We start from the raw sequence: 25,152 nt of genomic DNA on the forward strand, positions 1-25,152 counted from the left end.
CCCTTATGTTCTCACCCCCCATTTCCTACCCTCCATTGCCTCCCTCTCCCCCAGTTTACTCATGTAGATCTCGTCTATTTCCCCTTCCCAGGGCAATCCATGCATCCCTCTTAGGGTCCTCCTTGTTAGCTAGCTTCTCTGGAACTGTGGGTGGTAGTCTGGTTATCCTTTGCTTTACACCTAGTATCCACTTATGAATGAGTATGTAGCAGGTTTGTCCTTCTGAGTCCGGGTTACCTCACTCAGGATGATCTATCCCTAGTGCATAAGCTGGCTTTTTGGAGCCCACTACCTATGGCAGGACACCTTGCACAGCTTTGATGCACAGGGAGGGGCTTGGACCTGCCTCAACTGAATGTACCAGGCTCTGCTGACTCCCCATGGGGTCCCTTGTGGAGGGGAAATGAGGGGTGGGAGGAGGGGGAGGAGGGGGTTGGTTGAGGAGGAAGGCTGGGAGGTGGGAGGAGGAAGAGAGGGGGAACTGTGATTGGTATGTAAAATGAATTAAAAAAATTTAATAATAAAAAATGCAGCCCCCCAAAAAAGAAATTAATAATATTGAATGATTGTTACTTTAAACCTAGAAGCTCTTTTATTTTCCTATCATACTCTTCTACAGTCTTTATTTCTACTCAATCTATTATTACTAACTCTAATTTTATTATATCTTCTCTCTGGGCATCTGTGAGGTTTCCTTTTTATACTTACTGCTGTACGCCCTTAATTTTTTTCTGTCTTCTAGGATTGCCATTTCCCTATGTCATACATGCTATGAGATCATTATTTTCTAAATAAAACAAAAATAAGAAGAAGTCATGTTATTAACATCCTTTCCTCTCTGAAAATTGTCTCATTTCAATTGCGTCTCATACACGACATGCAAGTCTTGCTTTGGCATATCTGGATTTCTCATATGGAACTGTATTTGCCCCTTAATTGCTAGCCTGAGTTTCAGCTCTACATAGCATGTCTCAAGATCACCATATCTCTGAAATTTCATCCACAACACTGCAGTACAATTTATAATGTTCTGTTCCCCTAGTAGCCCAACCTTTCTTGCATCTTACTCTTCTGAATGCCATGCTGTTTTCTCTTCCCCGGCACCCTCTCTGCAGAGTGTCAGGAAACTCTGACTTGTTCTTTATTACATACTGCTTGGTCCTAGTGTTGTTGCCTGTTTCTTCATATTTTGTACCCTGCCTTGCTACTTAATTCACTCCTTTTTATTTTCATCAGTCAAAGAATCTTCGATTGACTATAAAATTATTCCTGTCTCTAAGGAGAGACATTAAGTTCTTTGTGAAGGAATAAAACACGAATTTGCTAAACTGTATAGTAGAAAATGCTAAATTGAAGACAGATGTGTAACTGTCCAGAAAACTATGTATAATTATGTGTCTATACATATAGATACGTATGGAACTATAGATAACTATCTCTCATTATTTTTAAAATTGTAAATATCCTATGTATCAAATATTTTCTTTCTTTTAGAAACATTTTATTCTTGAGGTAATTATATCTATAATCCTTCCAAATTGAAGGGAACTATTGTGGATGTAATTGATAAATGGGCTCTTCTAGAAAGTAATGTAGAGCTGTCCATAATTAATAACAGAATATTCTTCACCTGCTGCTGCAATTTAATGTGTTTTCTCCTTTCTGAAAATAGAACAAGTTTACAATATGGAATTATGTGCTTGAAAAGATTGAATTATGATAGAAAAGAGCTAGAGAGAAGACGAGACGCAAGTCAACATGAAATAAAAGGTAACATACCGTCGTTTAGTAACAAATGTCTTTTAGTTTAGTAACAAATGTCTTTTCTGGGGAGGTTTTGACATCTCTCTTCTTAAACCTAAGATGATGTATATGAAACAGTCACCATCAGACTATATCACACATTTTGCTCAAAGTGTCATTGCTGGTTTTTCCTCTGTTATAACACAGAAAAGGATATTGCCACATTGTAAGGTCAATCATTTTGAGGACACACTCTTGACTTTCTGGAAGTAGATTTATCTCTCTGAATGTATTAATGATGTATTCTTCCCCCATTAAAAATGGCTCTCTGTAGACCATTTTGTCGAACATTTTTAAAAGAATATTGTCATTATAATTCAGAAAATATATGTTGTTTCTACAGCAGTGTATTATACTACTAAGGGAAAAGAACCCAACATAGGAAAATTTGGGGGACACTAAAACCATACCAAATTACCTGTTCACCTTAATATTGAGGAGATAACATAATTTAAAAGACAAATATACTAGATGTTCATTTGTCAGAAACCGTTAGATCTTTCTAATTGTTAAAGAAAAGCAAGTTGTTGGATGTTGATGTTCATCTTGGTTTACAGCTTTTAAATTTAATTTCAGTTCTCAGAAATTTTTTCATAAGTAATTATAAAAATTATATTGGGAATTTACGAGGAAATTCTGTAAATATCTTCTCTCTGAAATTCACCGGTCCATTAATAACTTTAGTTCAGAGTCATGTTAATGTTGCAAGACTTCAACTGTTGCCATCACTGTGTACAAAGACAGAGCGTGCTGCAGATGCATTTGAAAAGTAATATATTTAATAATTAACCTCTCCATTCTTCAGTTTTGAGTTACTATAACAAACTACCCAAGCTAAGATGAGTTTCAAAAGAAGAGATGCATCTCCATGTTCGTGAGGTTAAAAATCCACACAGCATGGCATAGTTTTTGTGGGCATCTCCCTTGCCCTCATAACCTCACATTAGCAAACAGGTTATAAACAGTTACACTGCAGACAAGATTCTTGGTCTTAGTAGACTCAGTCATTTATAACAAACCCCTTAGGAGAATTAGCAAGAAGTTTGCAAGAATCATTTACTCCCTTCCAATGGAATTACCTATGGCTGACCTAAGGACTACCCACTAGTTTCCTCTCAAGGGTTCGATACTAACTTCACTACACCATATCATTAGTACTTATAATTTCATATATCACATCACAAGCACCTAGCACAGGAAAAAACATATCACCTTAATATAGAGGAGAAAACATGATTTAAAAAGCAAATACACGGGATTTTCCCTTGCTGGAAACCACTAGATCTTTCTGATTGTTAAAGAAAAACAAGTTGTTGAATGTAAGATAAAAGCATACACACGCCTCTGGTTTTGTTAGTAAACAATTTTAATCTGCATATTTTTAAAGGAGGAATAGCATTGTTAAATGTGTTCAAATGTTTTAGAAAAATGTTTTAAATATTATCTTTATTAGGATTTCTGTTGCTGTGATGAAACACCATGACCAAACTGCAAGTTGGGGAGGAAAGGGTTTATTTGGCTTACAAAGTCCGAATCACTGTTCATCATTGAAAGAAATCAGGACAGGAACTCAAACAGGGCAGGAACCTGGAGGCAAGAGCTGATGCAGAGGCCATGGAGGGGTGCTGCTTGCTGGCTTGCTTCCTGTATTTTCCTCAGCCTGCTTTCTTTTAGAACCCAGGAACACCACCAGCCCAGGGGTATCCCCACATACAATCGTCTAGGACCTCCGACATCAATCACTAATTCAGAAAATGCCCTACAGGTCTACCTCCAACCTAATCTTATGGCGACATTTACTTAATTGTGGTTACCTCCTCTCATATGAGTTTAGGTTTTGTCAAATTGACATAAAACTGTCTAGCACAGCTATGAAATTATTTATGTTATATTCTCATTTCCCATGACCCATGAACTGACACTTGCAAGCATTTCATAATATGGGATAGGATTGTCTATGCCACATTAATTGCTCAAAGTGGGTACAAGTCTATTTTTATCTTAATTTCCTTTATGGCCTATTTTACATAAGAAAATGACATGTTTTACCTACCTCTCTCTTCCCATATTAAAGTTTAACACTGTTGTACTTTTATTTATGATTACCTGTCTCAGGTTTTCCTTACATTCATTTGTGTCAGCTTCAGAAAATTTATCTCTAGCAATTTTGAACATTAAATTACTTCTAGAAAGCTATACTTGAATGCTTGTGAAGATGAATATTTGAACGTATTTTTTTATACATACACTGTTCACCAGTGAGTAGATAAATACATGATGCATTTCTTTTAACACTTCACTTAGCTTGTTACCAAGAAGCAATAATGTATTTCTTTCTTTGTCAAAATCAAGTTCTCAGATTTTTCTTTATTTTTGGACCCCAAGAAATTGTAGGTTGTTTTAAGTGTATTGTTCTACAGTTGAATTAAAATTCAGAAAATAATGGACCAAGGACAGACCACAGAAGGGAATGTGGGTTTGACTTAACAAAAGATGTTTTGTTTCATGAGTAGATTTTGTCTGTAGGATACCACTTTCTTGTGTTCTTTCTGAAGTATATTTCCCAAGTAGATTGCATTATGCCAGATCACACGCCATGAATTTCTCTACAGATAGATTGATCTGAAAGAGGAGAATTGCCCATTTGGCCCAGTAGCAAATGTTCTATCATTATTTGGCAGTCACAGCTTAGACTGTAGCCCTGAGAAAAAAGCTGCTCTGACTCACTGTGTTACATACAAACAATCAAATATAAGTGGCTGCAAGTGAGATCATAAGTAACCCCTGCTTCCTACAATTGCTCTGATGGCATTTAGAGGAATAGCTCTCAGCTCTGACTAGATGCTCTGTTATTATGGGAAGTGCTAATTAACTTTGACCTTAGAAAACAGGTTTCTGATGAGAGGAAGGTGTCAAGAATGTACTAACTTTTAATTTGTTGCTAAGACACAGTTGACATTGATCTTCAGCCATTAGGTCAAGAGGATTCCTATTAAGCATACATGCCAGGGTATAATTTTGCTGTGAAAGGCATTTATATTACAATTACTATGAGGCTGTTCCAAATAAGAAAAGTTACAGTTAGAGTTTATCTGTCTCAATGCCATAAATGTATTGTATTATTTAATTATTCTTAACTAAATGTGTGATGGGAATTTTGATTGATATATATTTGCAGAAACAAGCTAATATGTCCTAGACTACAAAGCAGGAGCAAGCATGTTTACGTGCACATCTGCATCTGCACATAGTGAACTGGAATTCATTTTTTTTATCATTTTTGAAGAAGGTTTATCTCATTAGTCTAAAAAAATTATGCAGTTAGTAAAAGTAAGTGAACTAGTAGTGGTGTGACCTGTTCACACTTACCCAGTCCAAGTAATCAATAGTCAGGGATCTATAAGCCCACTAATAGTAATGGCAGATTCAGTACACTTTTAGGGAAACAGAATCTGAGACAAAGTTGAATCAGAAAATAAATATTAGAATCGCAAATTTAGACAGAAGAAAAACTACAAAGCTAATACAAATTGCAGTATGGACACATACCCAAAGAATGTACTTGTAAAATTATTACTCCTGCAGTTAACAATGTCTAGAGGGCTTAAATTTTACACAGAGCTACAACAAATAATGACTGAAATGCTACAATGATGGTATTGGGGCAAAAGAAATTAAATGATTTGAAAATGTCCATATCTATAAAATGATATAAGGCCCAAGATATAGAAGACATTAATGAGTCAAGAATATATAGTTTAAGTTTTAAGCATTACTTGTAGCAGTATAATATAAAATAGAAGAACTGTAATAGGGAGTTAGAAAAAAATTAAAAAGAAAATACGTAATATTTAAAAGGCAAGGAATGATGAAAGCTAAGACAATTATGATTATGATACATTTAAATTGAGATATCTGAGTAACAATATGAAATAGAGACACGCTAACTAGTGTATTCAAAACAGAAATTAAAAAAATAGCATTGTCATGGTTTCTGTAGAAGACACACCATAATATCAGAACACTGAAAATCAGAAGTAATGGAGATACACACACAAGTATCAGTCAGAGCCAGTACAGGTTATGGTCAGATTAAGACCAGTCACCGAGGGAATGAGTAATGCTCCTGCTTGGGACAGTGATATCATTTTGTTGAAATGTTACGCATGAGGGACCCCATGCTGATGACAAGTGAGTGAAGTAGAACAAGTTGATGATAGCTTTGCAAACAAAACTTTAACTATATATATATATATATATATATATATATATATATATATATATATATATATATATGTGTGTGTGTGTGTGTGTGTGTGTGTGTGTGTGTGTGTGTGTAATATATATATATATATATATATATATATATATATTTAAGTATAAATTTTACTCAGAAAGAAAACTATTTACAGAAATGCTGCTTTTAATGTGGTACCATCAACACTTTGATTTCTTTTCTGCAAGTAGAGAAAATCTTTTATTGTTTTCTTAATCTTTAATTCCTTTAATTTTTTTTCTTTATACAGAGCATTATGGTGCACATATGACTTAATAGTTTTTGTGCATCATTCTGCCAACTCGTAAAGGCAAGATATGATAGAATCAATGGGAAAAAAAACCCACATTTTTTTGGATTTTATCTCAAACAGGCACACATGGCATTTCCTCTGAAGGTCCTATTTTTAAGAACTAAATGTTAAAATGTTTTGTACTTCCTAGAAATGCCACTTTTAAACAAAGAAAAATCAACTCATGGTATGTGTCAATGTATGCTTGAGTTTTTGCCATTATTAAGTTATTCAAAAAAATAATGACTTAATACCAAAGTGTCACCAGGCAGTGGTGGTGCACGTCTTCAATTCCAACACTCAGGGAGGCAGAGGCAGGAGGATCTCTCTGAGTTTGAGGCCAGCCTTGTCTACAGAGAGGGTTCCAGGACAGCCAGAGCTACACAGAAAAACCCTGTCTCAAAAAACCAAAATGATGATGATGATGATGATGATGATGATGATGATGATGATGATAACATCAAAGTGCCAATGTACTTTCTTTTTGTTCAGATAATTCTCTTTTACATGTAACATCAGGAGAAAAATAAGGATATTTGAATTAAATACAATATTGAAGCAGTGTTTAAAAAACACTTCAAATGAAGCACAGCATTTGAACCATAATTTTGAGATATATATATATATATATATGTGTGTGTGTGTGTGTGTGTGTGTGTGTGTGTGTGTGTATGTGTGTGTGTGTATGTATATCTATACATACACAGATGCATATATAAGTGTGTGTGTATGTATATACATATATGTGTCTGTGTGTATACATATATACATACAAACATGGTTATTATACACACACACACACACACACACACACAAACACACACATACATACAGAGAGAGAGAGGAAGAAGGAGGATGAAGAATGAGGGCTAGGAGTATGAAGAAGGAGGGAGGGACAACTATCCCCATCTGGTGGCAAAAACACCCAACTTCAACTAGATTCCAGGGCCCTGATATAAAAACATCAATAAACACTTTGATACAGTGTTCAGTGTGTGAGGAGTTCTGCCTTTTCTGTAATAATAAGTTTCTGAAAATGCCAACTGATTGTGAGATTTAGCACAGCAAAGGCTGAAGATTAGAACAGCATGTCTAGGGAGCAGAGAGATCAGCATCAATGTCACCTGGCCAGAGAGCTGCAGCTCCTTTCAAGTGAGATTTTGTTCATCATGCGAAGGATTGGCTCTTGATGTGATGCATCTCTTTTCCTAGATGTCTTAGTGTGGAGCAATGATCGAGTTATTCGCTGGATACAAGCGATCGGACTTCGAGAATATGCAAATAACATCCTCGAGAGCGGAGTGCATGGCTCACTTATAGCCCTGGATGAGAACTTTGACTACAGCAGCCTGGCTTTATTGTTGCAGATTCCGACACAGAACACGCAGGCAAGCAAGTCCCTTTGTGCTGCATTTCACTGGATCATAGTTAATAGAATAACAGATGAAACTTTTAGAAAATTATAGGGCTGTGAATTTATTGTTGTTTTTACTAAATTTATCTTAATTAGCACATATAAACATAATAATAAATACAATGAGATAATGTGAATACTATAGATATTGAACAGAGTGTTGTTTATACTGGGTTAGACATATATAGTTCCTCAGATATCTTCATTTTTGTTTTGATAAAATCTTCTAAAATAGCCTGGCATGGTAGCACATACCTTAATCCCAGTATTCAAGAAAAAGAGGCAGGCAGATCTTGACCTTGAGGCAAGCCTGGTCTATGCAATGAGTTCCAGGCCAGTCAGGGCCACACATAAAATCAGTCACGAAGAAATTATAATAATTTCTTCTAGCTTTAATAATATAAAATATATTATAATTACCTACAATTGAATGGATTCCTTGCAGCCTTATAACTTTGTGCCCACTGAGTAGCCTTTCTCCTAGCCCCCATTTTCTCTTCTCCATTAACCACAATCCCACCCTCAGCTTCTGTGAGCTCAAATTCCACACTTACCTGACATCATGTGTACATGTCTCTCTGTCCCTAGCTTGTTCCATTTAATATAATCATCATTTATTTCTGTCACTGGAATTTCAATTTTAAGGTAATAAGTTGATAGCCAAACACAATCTTAAAATTAGAAAGGCAGGGGATGGAGAGATGGCTCAGCAGTTAAGAGCACTGGCTGCTCTTCCAGCTGACCTATGTTCAATTCCCAGCACCCATATGGTTGCTCACACATGTCTGTAACTCAAGTTCCAGGGCTTCTGACACCCTCCCACAGACATACATGCAGGAAAAATACCAATGAGCATAAAATAAAAAAAAATTTTTTAATTAGAAAGGCAGAGAGTTGGAGTTCTGTGATATAGGCCTCTACCTGAATCCCTATCTCCCTGAAACAATACCTGTGACTGATGGCCTTTGGTCTCTGATAGGCTGTCCCTTGTCTTTACTTACTTAATTACATTTACATTTAACTGATTGTTCAGGCAATCCCTAAATCTGGACAGGTGTATGATTCAGCAGAGTTCCATGTAAATTCAAATACCTCCGATTTACTGTACAGTCCATAAAAATAAAAACATTTTAAGAACTGGAGCATAGGAATCCTTACATATATGAGGTTTAAACTGGGCAAGGTGCTGCATGCCTGTAATCTCAGCACTTTGGTGGCTGAGACATGGGGATCACTAGTTCAAAGCCAGCCTGGGATAGTGTCTTCCACCTTAGCGTTCATAGTAAGATTTTGTCTCAAAAAACAAGCAAATAAACAAAAACCAGGAAAAATGTTCTAAAGTTTCAAGTCTGTAAACTACCTGTTACACTGGATAAAATCCAATGCAGTACAACTTTATTTTGTTTTTTAACATTTAAACATTTTAACATGACAGTTAATGTTTACATAAAAGGCTTAATTGGAATAAAATAAGCATTTGAAGTAAAAGCTTCTTGACTGCAGCCATTGATGCAAGGGAACTCTCTACTAAAATATGTTTCATAACATCTCAGATAAATAAAACCTTTATGTTTATTTAATAAAAATGTAACTTCAGTGACAGTAAGTTTGATTTGATGTCAACAGGCAAGGCAGATTCTTGAACGCGAGTACAATAACCTCCTGGCTCTGGGAACTGAGCGGCGACTGGATGAAGTAAGTTGTTACCTCACATTCAGAAGTACCTTACAACTTAAAATAGCCTTCCCCAGAGAAGGGCACAAAGATTGGTTGTCCAGTACCAAATGGTCAATCCTAAAAACAAAGGTGCAAGCACTATCATACAAACTGAGGGATTACATCTAGGAATACAAATGGATATATATATATGTATATATATATATATATATATATATATATATATATATATATATGATATTGCATGTATATGCAATAACAATTATTGACAAAAGAAGCCATGAATTTGAAAGAGAGCAAGGAAGGGTGTTAGGGAGGTTATGGAGGGACTAAAGGAAAGAAATGTAATTACATTATAATCTCAAAAGTAAGGAATAGTAAAAGGCGAAAGATTTATACGATCTGAAGGGTGGGAATGGGGGGTGGGCGGGGGGGAGGGGTGGGCGAGAGGGGGAGAACAGGGGATTCTGTGGCTATTATGTTGAACTGAATGGTGTTGTAAAATAATAATAATAATAATAATAAAAACAAACAAAAAAAAAAAAAAACATGAAAAAAAAAAAAAAAAAAAAAAAAAAGTAAGGAATAGGCAATGAACTTGAGGGTTAGAGCATGGGAGGTGTTGTAGAGAGAAAAGGGAAGGGGAAAAATGATGTAATCATATTTTAATTTTCTTTAAAGTACCTTACAGCTTATATGAAGAATGGCAGCAGTCCGTGCTTTGAAGGAATGGGGCTTGTAAATTAGCAAGTTTTATATGTAGCGTCTAGAAATGTTCTCATTTACTCCTAAATTTTAGGTGATATTTCTTAGTTTTGACATTTTATTTAGCACTAAGATTCATGAATGTTGTCACTTTGGTATGTGGCCCTTAAAAAATAACTTAAAATAAGATGTTTCCATGAGCAGTGACCATAAAGTTTCAAGAAACAGTTCGTTTTAATTTATCGGCAAAACCACTAATATTGATAAATTCAACTTTTAAATAATGAATGTGCTTATTTTCTAAGTACCCTTACATCTTTTCCAGAAACTTTAGAACATTAAAAAGGAGAGAATTTGGTTTTGATAAATTGGAAAATTTGTTATTTTATATAGGGATGTTTAGTTTTCTTAAAAATAAAAAAAAATCTTAAGACTTGTAGGCTGTAATAGTTATATTGATTACAAGAACACCTGAGCATGGTATACACAGCTTAAGTGAATTGGGAAACAAAGAATATGTAAGAAGATATCTGAAATGAGTAAATGAAATAGAGATTTGTAATCTCTATAATGGACAGATACATTAAGACAGCCCTTCTGATCATTTTTTTTAAATAAAATCTTTCTGGGAAAAATTAAAAGAAAACGTTGGAATATAGTGGAAAATAGAGACATATAATTCTTGTGGGAAGTACTGGTGTTCCCTGGCTGCAAAGACAGCTGTTGAAAATGACTTTTATGAAAATGTAGCTCAGTGCAAAGAAGGTGCCTAGGAAATGCAAGATCCTAGGTTTAATCCCATTCCACAAAAATGCATAAAATTAGAATGAACTTGGAAATTCATAAAATTCAGCAATAATTCTATATTCAAATGAACAAGGTAGATTACATTGTTGATGTAAACCCATGATATACTGAGCAAAGGGAATTTTAGAAATTTATAAACATAACCCTAACCACCTGTTAAAATATTTGAAATATTCTCCAATCAGGATGATGTATATTTCCCAAAACATAGTTAAAGAGATAAAAAGATATTGAGTGAAGTGCTCCCTATATAGACATGACGACTTGAGTTTGGATTTCCACTACTAGTTTATAAGGCCAGGGAAGACACCACACAATTGTGGTTTCAGGCACTGAGGCACTTGAGATAGATTGACCACTGGAGTTGTAGCCAAGCTAGTTGAGTAATCTCAAAGTATAGTAAAAGGCCCTGTATCAAAAACTGGCAGATAAAGATTAACAAAAATCTCTGCTCCTCCCACACAAATGAATGTGTGTATAATGAGCACATATGAACAATACACATGCATACACTATACACACGCACACACATGCCAGTATGGCTAAATAATAGCAATTCTGTGACTTCTTTTGTCCAGTGTTTGAATCTGAGCAAAGCTAATGACTAAACAACTGGCCTTAACTATAGGGAATTTACTTCTGGGTTTCTATTGGCCACGTGTATATTCTGTTGAACTCATTTGAGAAGTTCTAATGTATGTCTAAGAATTCGACCTCAGTTAAAAAGATCACTTTGGGGGCAGAGAAATAGCTCAGCTGTTAATAACACATGCACTGGTCTTTTGGAGAACCACAGTTCAGACCCAAACCCCGACACCAGGCAACTCATACCCACCTTGCACTCCCAAATTCAGTGGATCTGATATCCTTGTCTGAGCTCCACAGGTACTGCACACAGGCAAACCCACACACAGACAAGATATGTACACATATTTTTTTAAGAATTTTAAAAAAAAGATGCATCTTAACCGTATCTCTTGGAAACATTTTCTTAAGTTATTGCTGCAAGAATGTCTAATTATTTTTCTGCAGTGATTGCTTTGTGTGGTGAAAGAAAAGCAGAAGAGTGTCATGGCTGAGACCTTTGCTCACTAATTAAAGAAAAAAAAACCACCTTACCTTGTATATTAAAGAAGTCATATAGCCTTAAAATGTAAGATAGAGGTTTACATAATTGATAAATATTTAACAGAAACACCACTTCTCCAAGAATATAGAAGTCAGAGAGGCCGTTAATGCATTGAAATATATTGTTTCTTTTGTCCACCTGTGAACATTGAAGTTCTGAGACAATATAAAACAAAATCACTTTGGTATAGCATATGTCACTTAACTTTTAAAAAATGCCAAATAAAAATGAAATTTCGGTGTTGACAATAGGGGTGTTAATATTTAACTTATTTAACTTTTCTCCCAACCAGACCTTAAATGGTAATTAAATTGACAGTCTATATAAGATAGGCTATATTGTTCAAACAGAACCATAACAATTTGAAATAAATAGTGTCAATTATTTCTCTACATGTGAGAATAAATTAAATGAATAAATTTCACGTGTGTTGTGGAAGGAAGGGTGTTAGACCAGAAGAAGATGGAGCAGGTCTCTCATTTTCACAAGTGTGGTCATAGAACATGTGTGGCTACGTAGCTTCAGGAAGCAAGTCTTGGAGATCTTAGAAGATAATATCTATATAGGATGATTTATACACTTGCTAGAAATAAATGCACACACAAAATGGTGAATTGCATGTTTCTGCTTACTAATTAATTCAAAGGAAGATAATTGCCTTCAAACAGGTACTTCGTGTATACAGAAAAAGGAAAGTGATTATTTCATTGAGACATAACAGAATTAGTGACCAGAATTACATCACTTTTTCTTTATTGGAAATTTATATGGGCTGGAGAGATGGCTCAGTGGTTAAGAACACTGGCTGTCCTTCCAGAGGTCCTGAGTTCAATTCTCAGCAACCACATGGTGGCTCACAACCATCTGTAATGAGATCTGGTGCCCTCTTCTGGCCTGCAATGATACATGCAGACATTACACTGTATATATAATAAATAAATAAATCTTTTTTTAAAAAAGAAAAAAAATTCATACACTGTATTTTGATTATACCCACCCCTCCCCCATCTCTTCCCAAACATCCCCTCCAAGTCATATCAACACAACTTTGTGTCCTCATTCTTTTTTGTAAACACACAGAATCCAATTAATGATACCCATATACTTCGGGATTCATGGCCAGCCAAAGTGGTCAAGCTCCCAGGGGTATGGACCTTTTGAGAAAACTAACTCTCCCTCTTCCAACAACTATCAGTGATCAATAGCTCCTAAGCCATGGGTGAGACTTTAATGTCACCTCTTTCTCTACGCCAGAATTTTGTCTGGCTTGAGCCTGCTCAAGTCTTTGGCCCGCTATCACAACCGCTATGAGTTCCCTGACGTGCCTGCAACACAACTTCATGGTAGTCATCTACCACCTCTGGCTCTTGCGATCACTGACTCTTTCTTCTACAATGATCCCTGAGCCTTGGGAGAAAGGGGAGTGATATAGATATTCCATATAAGGCTTAACATTCCACAGTTTCTTATTTTCTGTGCCATGACCAGTTGTGAGTCTCTAGTTAGTGCCTATCTACTACACAAAGAAGCTTCTCTGATAAGGTTTGAGAGCTACACTAATCTATAGGTAAAATGACAAGTCATTAGGAGTCAGTTGAGTGCTATATCCCTTTAGTAGAGTAATATAAGTGAGTTCCCCCTTAGGGCCTATATTCTGTCTAGCTGCATGTTCCTGGCCCTGAAAATGGTGCTAGGTCTGAGTCCTATCTTGTGGATCAGGCCTTACATTCAACCTAAAAGTGTTTGGTTACTTCCATAATGTTAGTGCCACCATTGGATCAGGGGTGGCATGTTTTTCCAGGCCACTGATCATTGCCACTCACAGGGATTACAGCTGCATAAGACTGATTGATGATTATTTTTCACTCTCAGTATCAATACAGTACATTATAGAACTATAAAGTTAGCCATTAGGGATGCAGTTTCTAGAAGAATTCCAGCTTGATCTCACCATGTTTTATGATTCACCTATTTGGTGTTTTCAGCAATGGGGTCTTAATATTAAGTTCTGGAGGGTAACCAGGAGCAGTGTCATTAGCATGTAATGTTTATTAACTAGGATCAGCTTTTGCTCATAGCATCACCTGAAAATCAATCAAAGGTGTTAATTGAAATGATGGAGACCAGGCTACAAAGGATTTTCAAAACAAATCCAGTTAATTCATAATCACCAAAAATCTGACAAATCATTTTTTATTAAGGTTATAGCCCATTGTATCACCTGCTAACCAGTATGTCTCAAATATAGATTTTTGCATACTATCTACCTTTTGTGTACATGAAACTTATATTTGATGATTACTTGACTCAAGTGCAGTCTACTTAACAGCTGATGCAATTAAGTATATCATCTCATTATGAAAAATCCATTAGCACAAAGTGTAACCAAATAAATCCAACGTTCCATTTAGATTTAAAAAAAAAACCTTTAGTATTTTATTATTTCAAGAAGGTTTAAAGCTGACAAACTTTAGATTTGAAATCATATTAAAATTTCATTTAAGAAACATTTCTGTCATATTTACTGTCTCATTGAAACAACAAAGGAGTTCAAAGTGAAGCAAAGCATTCCTATGTGTACTTGACAGACTGAATTTAAATAAACTGTTCCATGCCCCTGAGCACACAGATGTAGGGACTGCAGCCTATTTGTTTTCATGACATCGAATTGTGACTCTGTGCTGGCAGAATGATGACAAGAATTTCAGACGTGGCTCGACCTGGCGAAGGCAGTTCCCTCCTCGTGAAGTACATGGAATCAGCATGATGCCTGGCTCCTCAGAGACATTGCCCGCCGGATTCAGGTTAACCACAACATCTGGGCAGTCAAGAAAAATGACGACGGATGGTACAGTGGTTTTACATTTCTGCTTATGAAGTAAAATGCTTGTTTAGATGAAGCTATAGAATGCTTCAACTTTGCATAGCCTTGTGGCCTTGATTCTTTTCTTGAGTTGGTTTGCTCTGCTTGAATTTTACTTTGCTTTTTAACAAAAAGACCATTTTTAAACTGCCAATTCATAAATCCATGAGAATTTATACACATCTAAAAAATAATTTGCATCCCCCCCCAAAAAAAAACAGTTCCACTAATGTCCACATCTAGGAAAAAAAAAAAACAATGCACATATGCATGATTGGTGTTTCTTTACTCTTCCATTCCCAAAATAAATAATCCATTTAAAATGGAGATTGGATTTGAAATCAAACCCTACTTGAAATGGGAATCACTGTGCTGGCACTTTTATACATTGAAATATTACAAATTTTGTTTTATCCTTCAAATTCAGATTCATCAGATATATATTGTCTCTGACCAGGCGGAAAGCCTTAGTAAACAAGCACAAACATGAAAAGAGAATTAACATACAAAAAACCCAACAGTGATTTCCCAATTGCATCTCTTTCTGTGGACTTTAGACTTGTGCTCCATCCTTCACAAAATAAAACAGTCATTTTGGAAAGACAACTTTGAAATAGTAATCGTAATCCTCAAATCATTTCTGTTTGGTAGACATTAAATAAAAATAGTCTTTCTCTTGTTATTAAGATAATAATCTAGACTCTTCATTTCTTTTCAAGCTGTTATGGCAATTAAAATACATCTGAGTATGAAGTGTCTTTGATCCACATTTCTTTTAGCCTGTTAATATTTTGGAACTTGTTAGCAAGGTTCATGAATAATTTAGCATGATTAAAATTAGTATAGAAGTTTGTCACTGCACAGAGGGAAAAAAAACCCACACTTCACACTACTGAGTTCTCTCAGAGTAATCTTTACAACAAAAGCAGGCTCACCCCGGGGAGACTCTGTGTTACAGATTTTTTCTAAGGAGGAATACACGGGGACTGGAGAGCTCAGCTGAGTTGCACTCGGGTCAATTTTCATCAGCCCCTGGGTCTAGAGAAGAGGAATGTGAGAGGCTCCTGTCCGAGAAAAGATTGTCTGTTAATATGGGCAGGCTCCCTTTACGCAGGGAAACTCAATCTCTCTCCTCGATGGTGTGAGAACCTCTAAAGCCCTCTTCTCATTTGCAGTTGCTTCATCAAGACTGCAGAGGCTAGACAACTCCACTGTTCGCACATACTCATGTTGACCAGCCACTCAAAGGAGGCAGCACTGACCTGCTGTGAGTAGTTTCTCTTGGCTGACCCACAACCAACCAACAGAAAGATGGGACTGCATTGACAGAGGCTAGTCAATATACCCCATACCCTTTGGTATGACCTAGCAGGACAGAGGTGTGATCACTTGCCTCATGGAATCTTTACATCCTCGCAACTCTTCATCTGCCGTCTCCTATCATTATCTGTCTTCTGTGGTTAGCGGTCGACCTGTTGAGGGCCTGCGACTCAGTCATTCCACATGAATGCATTGCTAAGCATATCCTTTTCAGAGGCATTTTTTGCCGAGCCCTGTAGAGTTTTACTAGTAAGAGTCCAGCAGTTGAAAGAATCACAGATTTCAAGTGTCTGTCTTAGAAGGAAGCCAAGATAGAACAGTAGAAATTATTTATGCAAGTTTACAGTCACATAGGGTAAGGGATAGGAAATTAGATGTGGATTAATATTAACAACAAAGTTGGAAATAAAAATATTGAATTTCTAATGTCTTATTCTCTATCACTATGATTTATATTTGCTGAAATCAAGTATTAATTTTAAGAATCTGGGAAATATCACATAGGAACAAAAATTAGAAGAATTGGGAATAGAAGTTGCATAAAAGTTTGTTACATACACCTAAGATACAAGGCATTTGTAAGATAAGACATTTGTAAGGAATTACTAATCAGTGGAAGATATTACTTTATCTATGTAACACAGAATTTTCTTTTAAAACCTCCTTATGAGCAAAACTGGTTTCCTAGATTTAGGAATTTCAAATTTTTGGAAATTGCTTTATCCTAAAATTTGGGTGTACCAAACTACTCTGTGGTTTTCAATGAGCTGATATTTGGGAAAGAATATTTTTAATGCAGTATGTGTACCAAGGGGTAGGATAAGGGTGCAGAAAGATAGTGCAGCAATTTGCCTCTTGCTGCTTATTTATTGTCTTAAATCAGGATCTCTGCACAACATGTTGTTGTCTTTGGAGACTAACATAGGAGCTGACATCTTACCTTGCCTGGGTCACTAACTGATGGAACTGAAAACAAACAAACAAAAAAAACCATTATTTCATTTCACAAAAAGCTACTCTAATATAAATTTTTTTATTGTGATATACTGTTTGGTCTCATAGGGCATGGCTTACAATATATAATTATATTGGTAAGTAAGAGACTTTCCACAATACTGTTTATAATAGATTCAGCATATAACATAATAGTTTTCTCAGAAATTTAATAATTCACCAGCTTATAAATGACTAATACGTTCAATTGTGCTTGCTGCTTAGCTCTAGGCTCATGGGTAGAATCGATCTTGAACTATTTGCAATTTTTTCCCCTGCATGTCATTCTAGTTCATATTTCTTAGTTTTGAACTTTTAAATGGAATAAAAATATTTATGAACAGGATAATCATAAGCAATCTTTACTTTTATTTTGGTGAGAAATTAAAATGACTGTCGTGGACAATAAAGTCCAAACATACTTTTTATTAATCTTATTGTGTCAGTTAAGAGTAATTGTGAGATTTTCCTGTGTGATGTCACAGCAGTCATCTGTGGTGAAATACATACAGCTGACACAGAAACTTCAAAATGTGCTATGTTTTATGTTCTGTAGTGATTAAAGAAAAGCATCATTTTAAGAACTCTAAAATATATGAACTAGAATATAAAGCTATCTTATGGAATAGGTCAATTCAACCTAATTTAATAATTTAAAAAAATCATTTTAAAAAGTCAGAAAGCATTCTGACATTTTATGTGACTATCTGTGTTTTTATTTTAGCCATACTTTTGCCAAAGTTGAACAAATCCTACTTAACACTTCTGCAAAATATAAGTAGAGACTAGTAAATGTCACATCATTGACTATTACTTACATCCCAGACAGTCTTATTTTTTCCATTGAGGTTTTAGAACCGACCTGTGCAGCCTACATGGGAGTGTACCCGAGAGTAACAGGGTGGGAGCCACTGGCTAGGAGATACCAGTGAACTCATGGTGTACATTTCCTTTTACAGACGTTATCTTTTCAGTCTACACGACCTAAAGTGTACTACTGCCTACGAAGACAAATGGAGAAAGCCTTCACGGAGACTGAATTCTAAGGAAATAATATAAGAAACGGTTTACCAAACGTTAAACGTGATTTTGGGGGGAATCAGATAATAAGTTTGATTAGTTTACTATGATTGTAATAAAACGCTTAAATCATCTGAAATATGAACATCACCCACATCATAAACTCTGTACATCTGATGCTTTTATGAGATGGAACTATTCGTTTTTTCATGTTGTAATATAATAGGCATTTATGTATTACTGTGTAACATTTCTTTTTAAATGTGTAAGTCTTCTGTAAATGGATATAAATATGATTTTTTAAAGAAAAATAAAATATATGGTTCATGGAGTCTCGAGTGCAAACATTGAACAATTCCAAGTCCTGTTTGTATTTTACCATTCCACCATTTTTACGGTTTCTGAACTGTAAGTCAAATCAGTACGTATCCTGGAAGCGGGTGTCATGCTTCAACCTGCTGCTCCTTCCAGTCTGTCAAACCTGAAAGCTGAGCACCTGCCTCTGATCATGTAAAATAAATAAATAAATAAAAGTTAAAAAAAAAAGAAAAGAGAGAGAGAGAGAATGATATAACCTGGACCTGGAGCCAAAAAAAAGACCTTTAAAGGCAATCAGGGATCTGATGTCCTCTCTCTGTAAAAAAAAACAACAACACTGTGATGCCTCAATCTCCTTTTCAACAGAAAACAAAACCAAACTGTTTACAAGCATCAAATGCAATGATTTTAAAAATTTATATCAAGAAAACCACTGTCTAATCTTGTTGCCTGTGGATCATGAAACACACACACACACACACACACACACACACACACACACACACACACACACACACACCTTTCTTAAGAACCACATGTTCATTCAAATACCCCGAACTGCCAGCCAGCACTGGACATTGAGTGTCAACCACTGTAGAGTCTGAGGCCCATCTCCACTAGGAAAAAAAAATACAGACCCCTTTAGCAACCCCCTCCCCCGTTTTTAAGATCACTGTTAACAGGGCATTAGCCAGACTTTTCAAGTCTAAGCCTTTAGCTGAAATGACCTTTTTGTGATGTCCCTGAATTCATTTTCATCAGAGGAAATAAAGACAATGATTGACATACATAGTGTATAAAAAGTAGAAAAGAGCGATTAATCTCTTCCTTGTGGCTTTCTTTGGTGGTGTCACTCTTGTTTATTCCTTGTTTATATGGGAGATTTCAAAGTGAAACCTATTTAACAATACCATGGATCTAACTGCTGTTTTCTTGCTGCTTGGTCTTATTATGCAAGACCTGTCATTAGTAAATTCTTTTTTTTTTTTTGTACTTTAATTTGTTATATTTGCACGTACCTTTGTTTTGATGTCTGTTTTTGTTGAACAGATTCATTCAAAAGGTAATGGTAAAAAAAAAAAACCTTTCCATTGTCAATAAAAAAAAATGCTTCCAATTTTCTGCTTAAGCTTCGTTTTCTAGTAGCGTAATATTTAATGACCTGCACGAATTACAAAGAAAATCATTCAGTGATTTCCAAGGCTGTTTTATTCAAAATCGAGGCTGCCACTAGAGGGAGGTCTAAACTAGCTTATGGAAGTGCTTTGAATTAAAGAAAAAAAAATGTTGCTTGAGTAAAACCAATGTGAAAGGACTTGCTAAGAGCAGCTAATGATGAGAATAAAGTCATCAAAATGAAATACAAGAGAAACCATGATACTCATAGGCTAGAAAGATTTGTATTTATATTTATAGACCAGTATGGCAATCGGGTTTGCAGAGCTGTAGTGAAATACTTCTGATAATTAATTTATAAAGAAGAAAAAGGTATCTTGGCCGATATTTTTGGATGATTCAGCTCAAGAACCAGCAAGTCTGCATGCTTTGGGAAATCAAGTGGTGTGGAATGGCATGGCGGGAAGTATGTACTAGAGAAACCCGCTTGTCTCATGGCCACAGACAATAGAGAATGATGATGGGCCTGGGGACACAGAGTCCCCTTGGGAGGGGGCACACACAGCAGTGAGCTAAGCATTCCCCATCATCATCACCCTTACCAGGCACTCAGCACACACGGGTTGGGGGACATTCCATATTCAACTCTAACAACCACCCACTCAGTCATCAAAGTCAGTTTCTTCTTTTTGGGAATTACATTTAAAAAAATTACTGGTGATATGTACTGGGTCCTACAGGGTGATACAAAGTATCCAACTACTCTCCTCAAGAAAATGTAAAATATACGCTTTAATGTATAAGAAAACTGTAGGGTTGGGGATTTAGCTCAGTGGTAGAGCATTTGCCTAGCAAGCACAAGGCCCTGGGTTTGATCCTCGGCTCCCCCCCCCCTCCCAAAAAAAAAGAAAACTGTAGTCAGATTTGAAAGTCAGTTTCATGGATTGAGCTTGTATTTCAGGGTGGGTTTTTTGTTGTTGTTTTGTTTTGTTTGTTTTTTGTTTTCCTTTTGACCACCAACATTAGGATCAAGCCCTTTCAAATACAATTTTATATAAATAAACCCACCTTTTGATGTGTAGAACAGTTTCATTGATATCTATGTAGTGTATTTTATGGGGAAAATAAATTGGCACACTCTTTAAGTATTAAAAGCACTTTTATTTTCATTTCTCAAATGTCTTACAAATTTAAAAATTTCATAAAATACAAGATCACACAGAATCCATTTACATAAATTTAAGGTCACATTTCTTAAATTTTATTATTGCTATTCATGACACATTCAATTCAACATACTTCGGATGCAATTTGGCAAAAAAAAAGATGGTGAGATTTAAAATAGGAAGTTATTTAATTTTTATCCCCAAATTTTAAGCAATATGATGACTAAGTTATATATTTCATTGCTCCATTTTAGCCACATGAATGTGATCCCTGTCTCTGGTCTATAGCAGACATGAATTTCCTCACTGAAACATAAGAAACAGCTCCTTCTGAAGTGTGATACACTTGGTTTTGGTTTTGTTTGTTTGTTTGTTTTGTTTTTTCAAGATTCCCACAAATGGAAAATTATCCAGTCCTGTTTGCTGAGGTGTCCCTTCAGATCTGATAAAGAGGAACATCTACAAATGGTCCAAAAATGAAATCTTTACTCAATCTTTAGATCTGCCTGAGTTTATAACTTGCAAACAAAAAATGCTGAATTGAGTTAAAATATCTGACTCGTGGGGAAAAATAATGAACAGTATTGTATTGCTGAAATATTAAAAACTGTTGATTTGTAACCCCCACAGTTTTGATAATGTATACAATTTACACAGACAATGGAAAGTTCAAGAAACTCAACAGCTTCCAGTTATAAAATATCTATCCAGTTGGTTTAATTCAGGCAACCAAAATAATTAGAGATGATAAAGATATTGTCTTCAGATTTATCAATGAAGAAGGTAGTTTAATCAATAAATGGTTCATTTGAAAAGCCATTTATTATCTAAGCAGCAGTCCAAAGAGGCCTAAAAAGATAGCTTTTATATAAGATACACATAATTTTTATGATAAGTAAATTAATCTGTTTGTTACTTTTCACCTGCATTTTGTGAAATTTGATTCTGATAGCACATTGTGCTCTTCATAGTGTTTCTCAAAAACTGAAGAATTGAGAAATTATTCTGAGAACTCTCAATGATTCAATGAACACGGTATACTTTTTGGATTTAACTATATGCTCTGATGAATAATACATGTAGAGCTCTAAGCTAGTTAACTATGTCTTTCTACTCTAGTTAATGGATATATTTCTATAACCTTATTAAAGGCTTATTTTCAATTTTTTGAAAAGGCTCAATCATTTTATCGAAACACAGATGGAAATGTATGTTAGCGTATAATATTTAAATGAATTAATATGATTTAAAGTTAAAATTGTAATAAAAGTAGATATTTGGGGTTCTCTTGAAACCCAGAGGCTCTTGAAATGTAGTTCAGCCTCTCTCCTGAGCCATATTTCTCTGGGGCCTTATATGGCTGTCTCCTTGATGGAACACATGATTGCCAGTACTTAAGGCTCTTTATTGTTTTTAAAATCACTTGTTAGTTCACGTGGCTCAAGGATCCACCTCAAATTCATTGATCTCCTGGAGTATAGCTCAGTGGAAGAGTGCTTGCCTAACATGCACAAGGCTCTGGGTTCAATCCAATAAGAGAAAAAAAATGCTAATGTGGAGCTAAGTATGGTAGTACGTGCCGCTAACCCCAGCAACCAAGAGTTGGAGGCAAGAAGACCAGGATTTCAAAGTCAGCCACACTTACATGGCAAATGTGAGGCCAACCTAGGAAACATGTGACCTGGTCAAAAAAAAAATTAGAAGAATAAAAATAAAAAATAAAATGAATAAATAAAAGAGAATGGGGGACTCGTGGATACTGCCCAGAAAGTCTCTTGATTTTTAGATTAAGATGAAAACTTTCAAATTTCTCTGCAATGTCACCCTTTGTGTTACCCCATTCAATTCGTGTGTCATTTCCTGAATGCCATTGGAGGATGAAGGCATCAAGATGCAATTGTGGCAGGGGATTCGAGGAGCCTTCATCCCCACAAAAGATTTGCTGGTAAGTTCTCTAGTTTCTCTGCCAGACACAAGCCTCCCCTTACCCAGTAACAGACAACATAGAAATGGTACTCCATCCAGGGGCCCTGTGTTGCTAAGCAACCTGTTCTGTCTAAATGATTACCTAAAAACAAGGTAGTCATCTTAAAAAAAAAAAAAAACCATTAAACAACATCTGAGTTTCCATAATAATGTTTTAAATGATATTCTGACTTTGATTTGAGTTTAGATTTTGATCAAACTGTGGCTGATTCTTATCTCCTGGAAGTGTGTTTATATTACACATACTTCCGATTAAAATGTGTTTGTAAGGCACAGTAATTTATAAAATCATATGCCAAAGACATGTTTGTTATTATGCAAGATAGAAGAAAATGATCCATGTTACAGGAAAGAGGTAACAATGCGAACTGGCTCACATAATGTAACACAAAATATAGCCTCTTTCATGGGCTGCTAGACTGATTTAACCCTAAGGCTCACATTTGAGTTGAGAAGAAATTCTTTCCAGCTGCTTATTTATAGAAAACAAACAACTTAAATCCAGCTAGAGAATTAAGACAGACTGACTGGAGATAGTAAATAAAAATCACAAGGCCTGTCTCAGCACTTCTTCTATGTGACCAAAAATGCTGGGGTCCTCGATAGTAGGAGTTACCTGGAAAGAAATGGACAATGTCAAATGATCATCTTCCCTTGAACTTCTCTAGGACTTTTTGTACAACAAACAGTGACATCCTTTTTTTTAGCACTCATCTTTTTGTGTTGTGTTTTGTTTTGATTTTTTTTCTTGAGATGGGGTCTTGTGTAACATAGGTTGGCTTCAAATACCTTACATAGCAGAGGTCAGTCTTGAGTTCCTGATTTGCCTGACTTTACTTCCCAAATGCAAGGGTTACAGTCCACACGATGCATATGCTCATTATTTCATAAAACACAGACAAAAATATGTAAAGTAGGAATCTTCAGGCCCAATACTTAAAAATTTATCTTTTGTAATAGTAAAGGTATGTTTAGCAAATTGTTGGTATTTCCACAAAATCTCTGGAATTTTTGTTTTGTTTATTCTGAAATTGACTCAGACAAATGATTTTTAATATTGTATTAAATTTTTTGATGGAATTATAAAGCATATATAAGGAAATATAATAACATGTATTGACATTGAAACATGTATGTACTTGAATCAGTCTAAAGTTTCCTAAGACAATTGTCTCTCTTAATAGCAGAAATAATTAGCACTGATGTATTAGAGCATTTTAGACTTCTCAAATACTTCAATTTCTCCTTGTGGATGGTCATTAATGATTATAGTGAAGTAATATATGCATTTAGTTCAAAGGACTGAATTTCTGAAAGTCTGTGTGAAATTCACAAAATTACCAAAAGCAAAGTTCACACATCAATTCCTATAAGCAAAGCATATGACTTCAATCAATATTTCTTTCTCAAACTCTCATTCTTACAGAGAATAAAGATAGAATTCATGGGGATAGAATTCATGATTGAAAACCTTCAATTAATAGAAATTTGCTTATGCCAAACACATGGTCAAAATCATTTCAGGATTCAGCATTATAGATTCTGAATTACTTACCTTATACGGCTTGCCATTGACCAAGGCAGACAGTGTAGAACGTGGAATTTTGCCAGACCTCGTTTTGGGTAACTGTTTGACAAAAACTGCATTTCGAAAAGCAGCCACGGGGCCAATGCTCTGCCTAACATGTTTCACAATTTCTTCCAAAACTTGTTCTTCTGTTGCAGTTATATCTAGGGGGGAAAATGAGCTGGTAAGTGTCAAATTAATGCCAATCATTCTGACCCAAATGGTCAGGGAAGAAAAAGATGGCTCACCTTTTTTCAACACACAGAGTGCTAAGGGAACGTGACCTTTCAAAGGGTCTTCCTTGCCAACCACAGCACAGTCAGCCACAGTGCCATGGGACAGGACCGACTGTAATAAGAAAAACCATGTCTTTAGAATATATATTATTAGAATGTAGATGCATATAATCTTAATATATAAAAAAGGAGAATCATGAAATCCACAGCTGCTTTCCTGGAATTTCCTGCAGGGTCACATCATTTCATCCGAGGCAAGCAGTTAGGATCCACATGGTATTTACTGAGGGCTGACAGTAACAAAGATAAATTGCTTTGCTTACCTGGAAAGTAAAGGGATTGTTTCTTCATCTTAATTGCTTATTAATGAAGTCAAAGAAAATGTGTTGTGGGTACCATATGTAAACAGAGCATATTGGCCTTCTCTAACAGGAAGCCTTTGGGGTATTTGACTAGATATCAGA

At 35.5% G+C, this 25,152-nt stretch overlaps 2 protein-coding genes across 19 annotated transcripts in view; one reads left to right on the forward strand and one right to left on the reverse strand.

Moving 5' to 3' along the window:
- Positions 1-18,630, forward strand: part of Ppfia2 (PPFI scaffold protein A2) — a 465,396-nt gene extending 446,766 nt beyond the window's left edge. For 11 of the 18 annotated variants that reach the window (XM_076553855.1, XM_076553854.1, XM_076553860.1 and 8 more), the window contains 6 exons: positions 1,673-1,770; positions 7,584-7,759; positions 9,412-9,480; positions 14,792-14,951; positions 16,142-16,233; positions 18,239-18,630. In XM_076553855.1, the coding sequence (XP_076409970.1) occupies positions 1,673-1,770; positions 7,584-7,759; positions 9,412-9,480; positions 14,792-14,951; positions 16,142-16,200 (562 nt within the window). In that variant the 3' untranslated portion in view covers positions 16,201-16,233; positions 18,239-18,630. The remainder of the gene's footprint in view (positions 1-1,672; positions 1,771-7,583; positions 7,760-9,411; positions 9,481-14,791; positions 14,952-16,141; positions 16,234-18,238) is intronic. The other 7 variants (XM_076553858.1, XM_076553859.1, XM_042263608.2 and 4 more) reach the window with 1 other exon arrangement.
- Positions 18,631-20,873: 2,243 nt separating this feature from the next.
- The window catches only part of Acss3 (acyl-CoA synthetase short chain family member 3), a 178,551-nt gene continuing 174,272 nt past the window's right edge, over positions 20,874-25,152 (reverse strand). Inside the window, exons 14-16 of the mRNA XM_006983348.4 lie at positions 24,701-24,800; positions 24,441-24,616; positions 20,874-23,501 (exon numbers count right to left, since the gene is read on the reverse strand). Coding sequence (XP_006983410.2) covers positions 23,433-23,501; positions 24,441-24,616; positions 24,701-24,800 — 345 coding nt within the window. The 3' untranslated portion in view covers positions 20,874-23,432. The remainder of the gene's footprint in view (positions 23,502-24,440; positions 24,617-24,700; positions 24,801-25,152) is intronic.

Source organism: Peromyscus maniculatus, chromosome 18 (assembly GCF_049852395.1).
Source record: "Peromyscus maniculatus bairdii isolate BWxNUB_F1_BW_parent chromosome 18, HU_Pman_BW_mat_3.1, whole genome shotgun sequence".
NCBI classification, from domain to species: domain Eukaryota; kingdom Metazoa; phylum Chordata; class Mammalia; order Rodentia; family Cricetidae; genus Peromyscus; species Peromyscus maniculatus.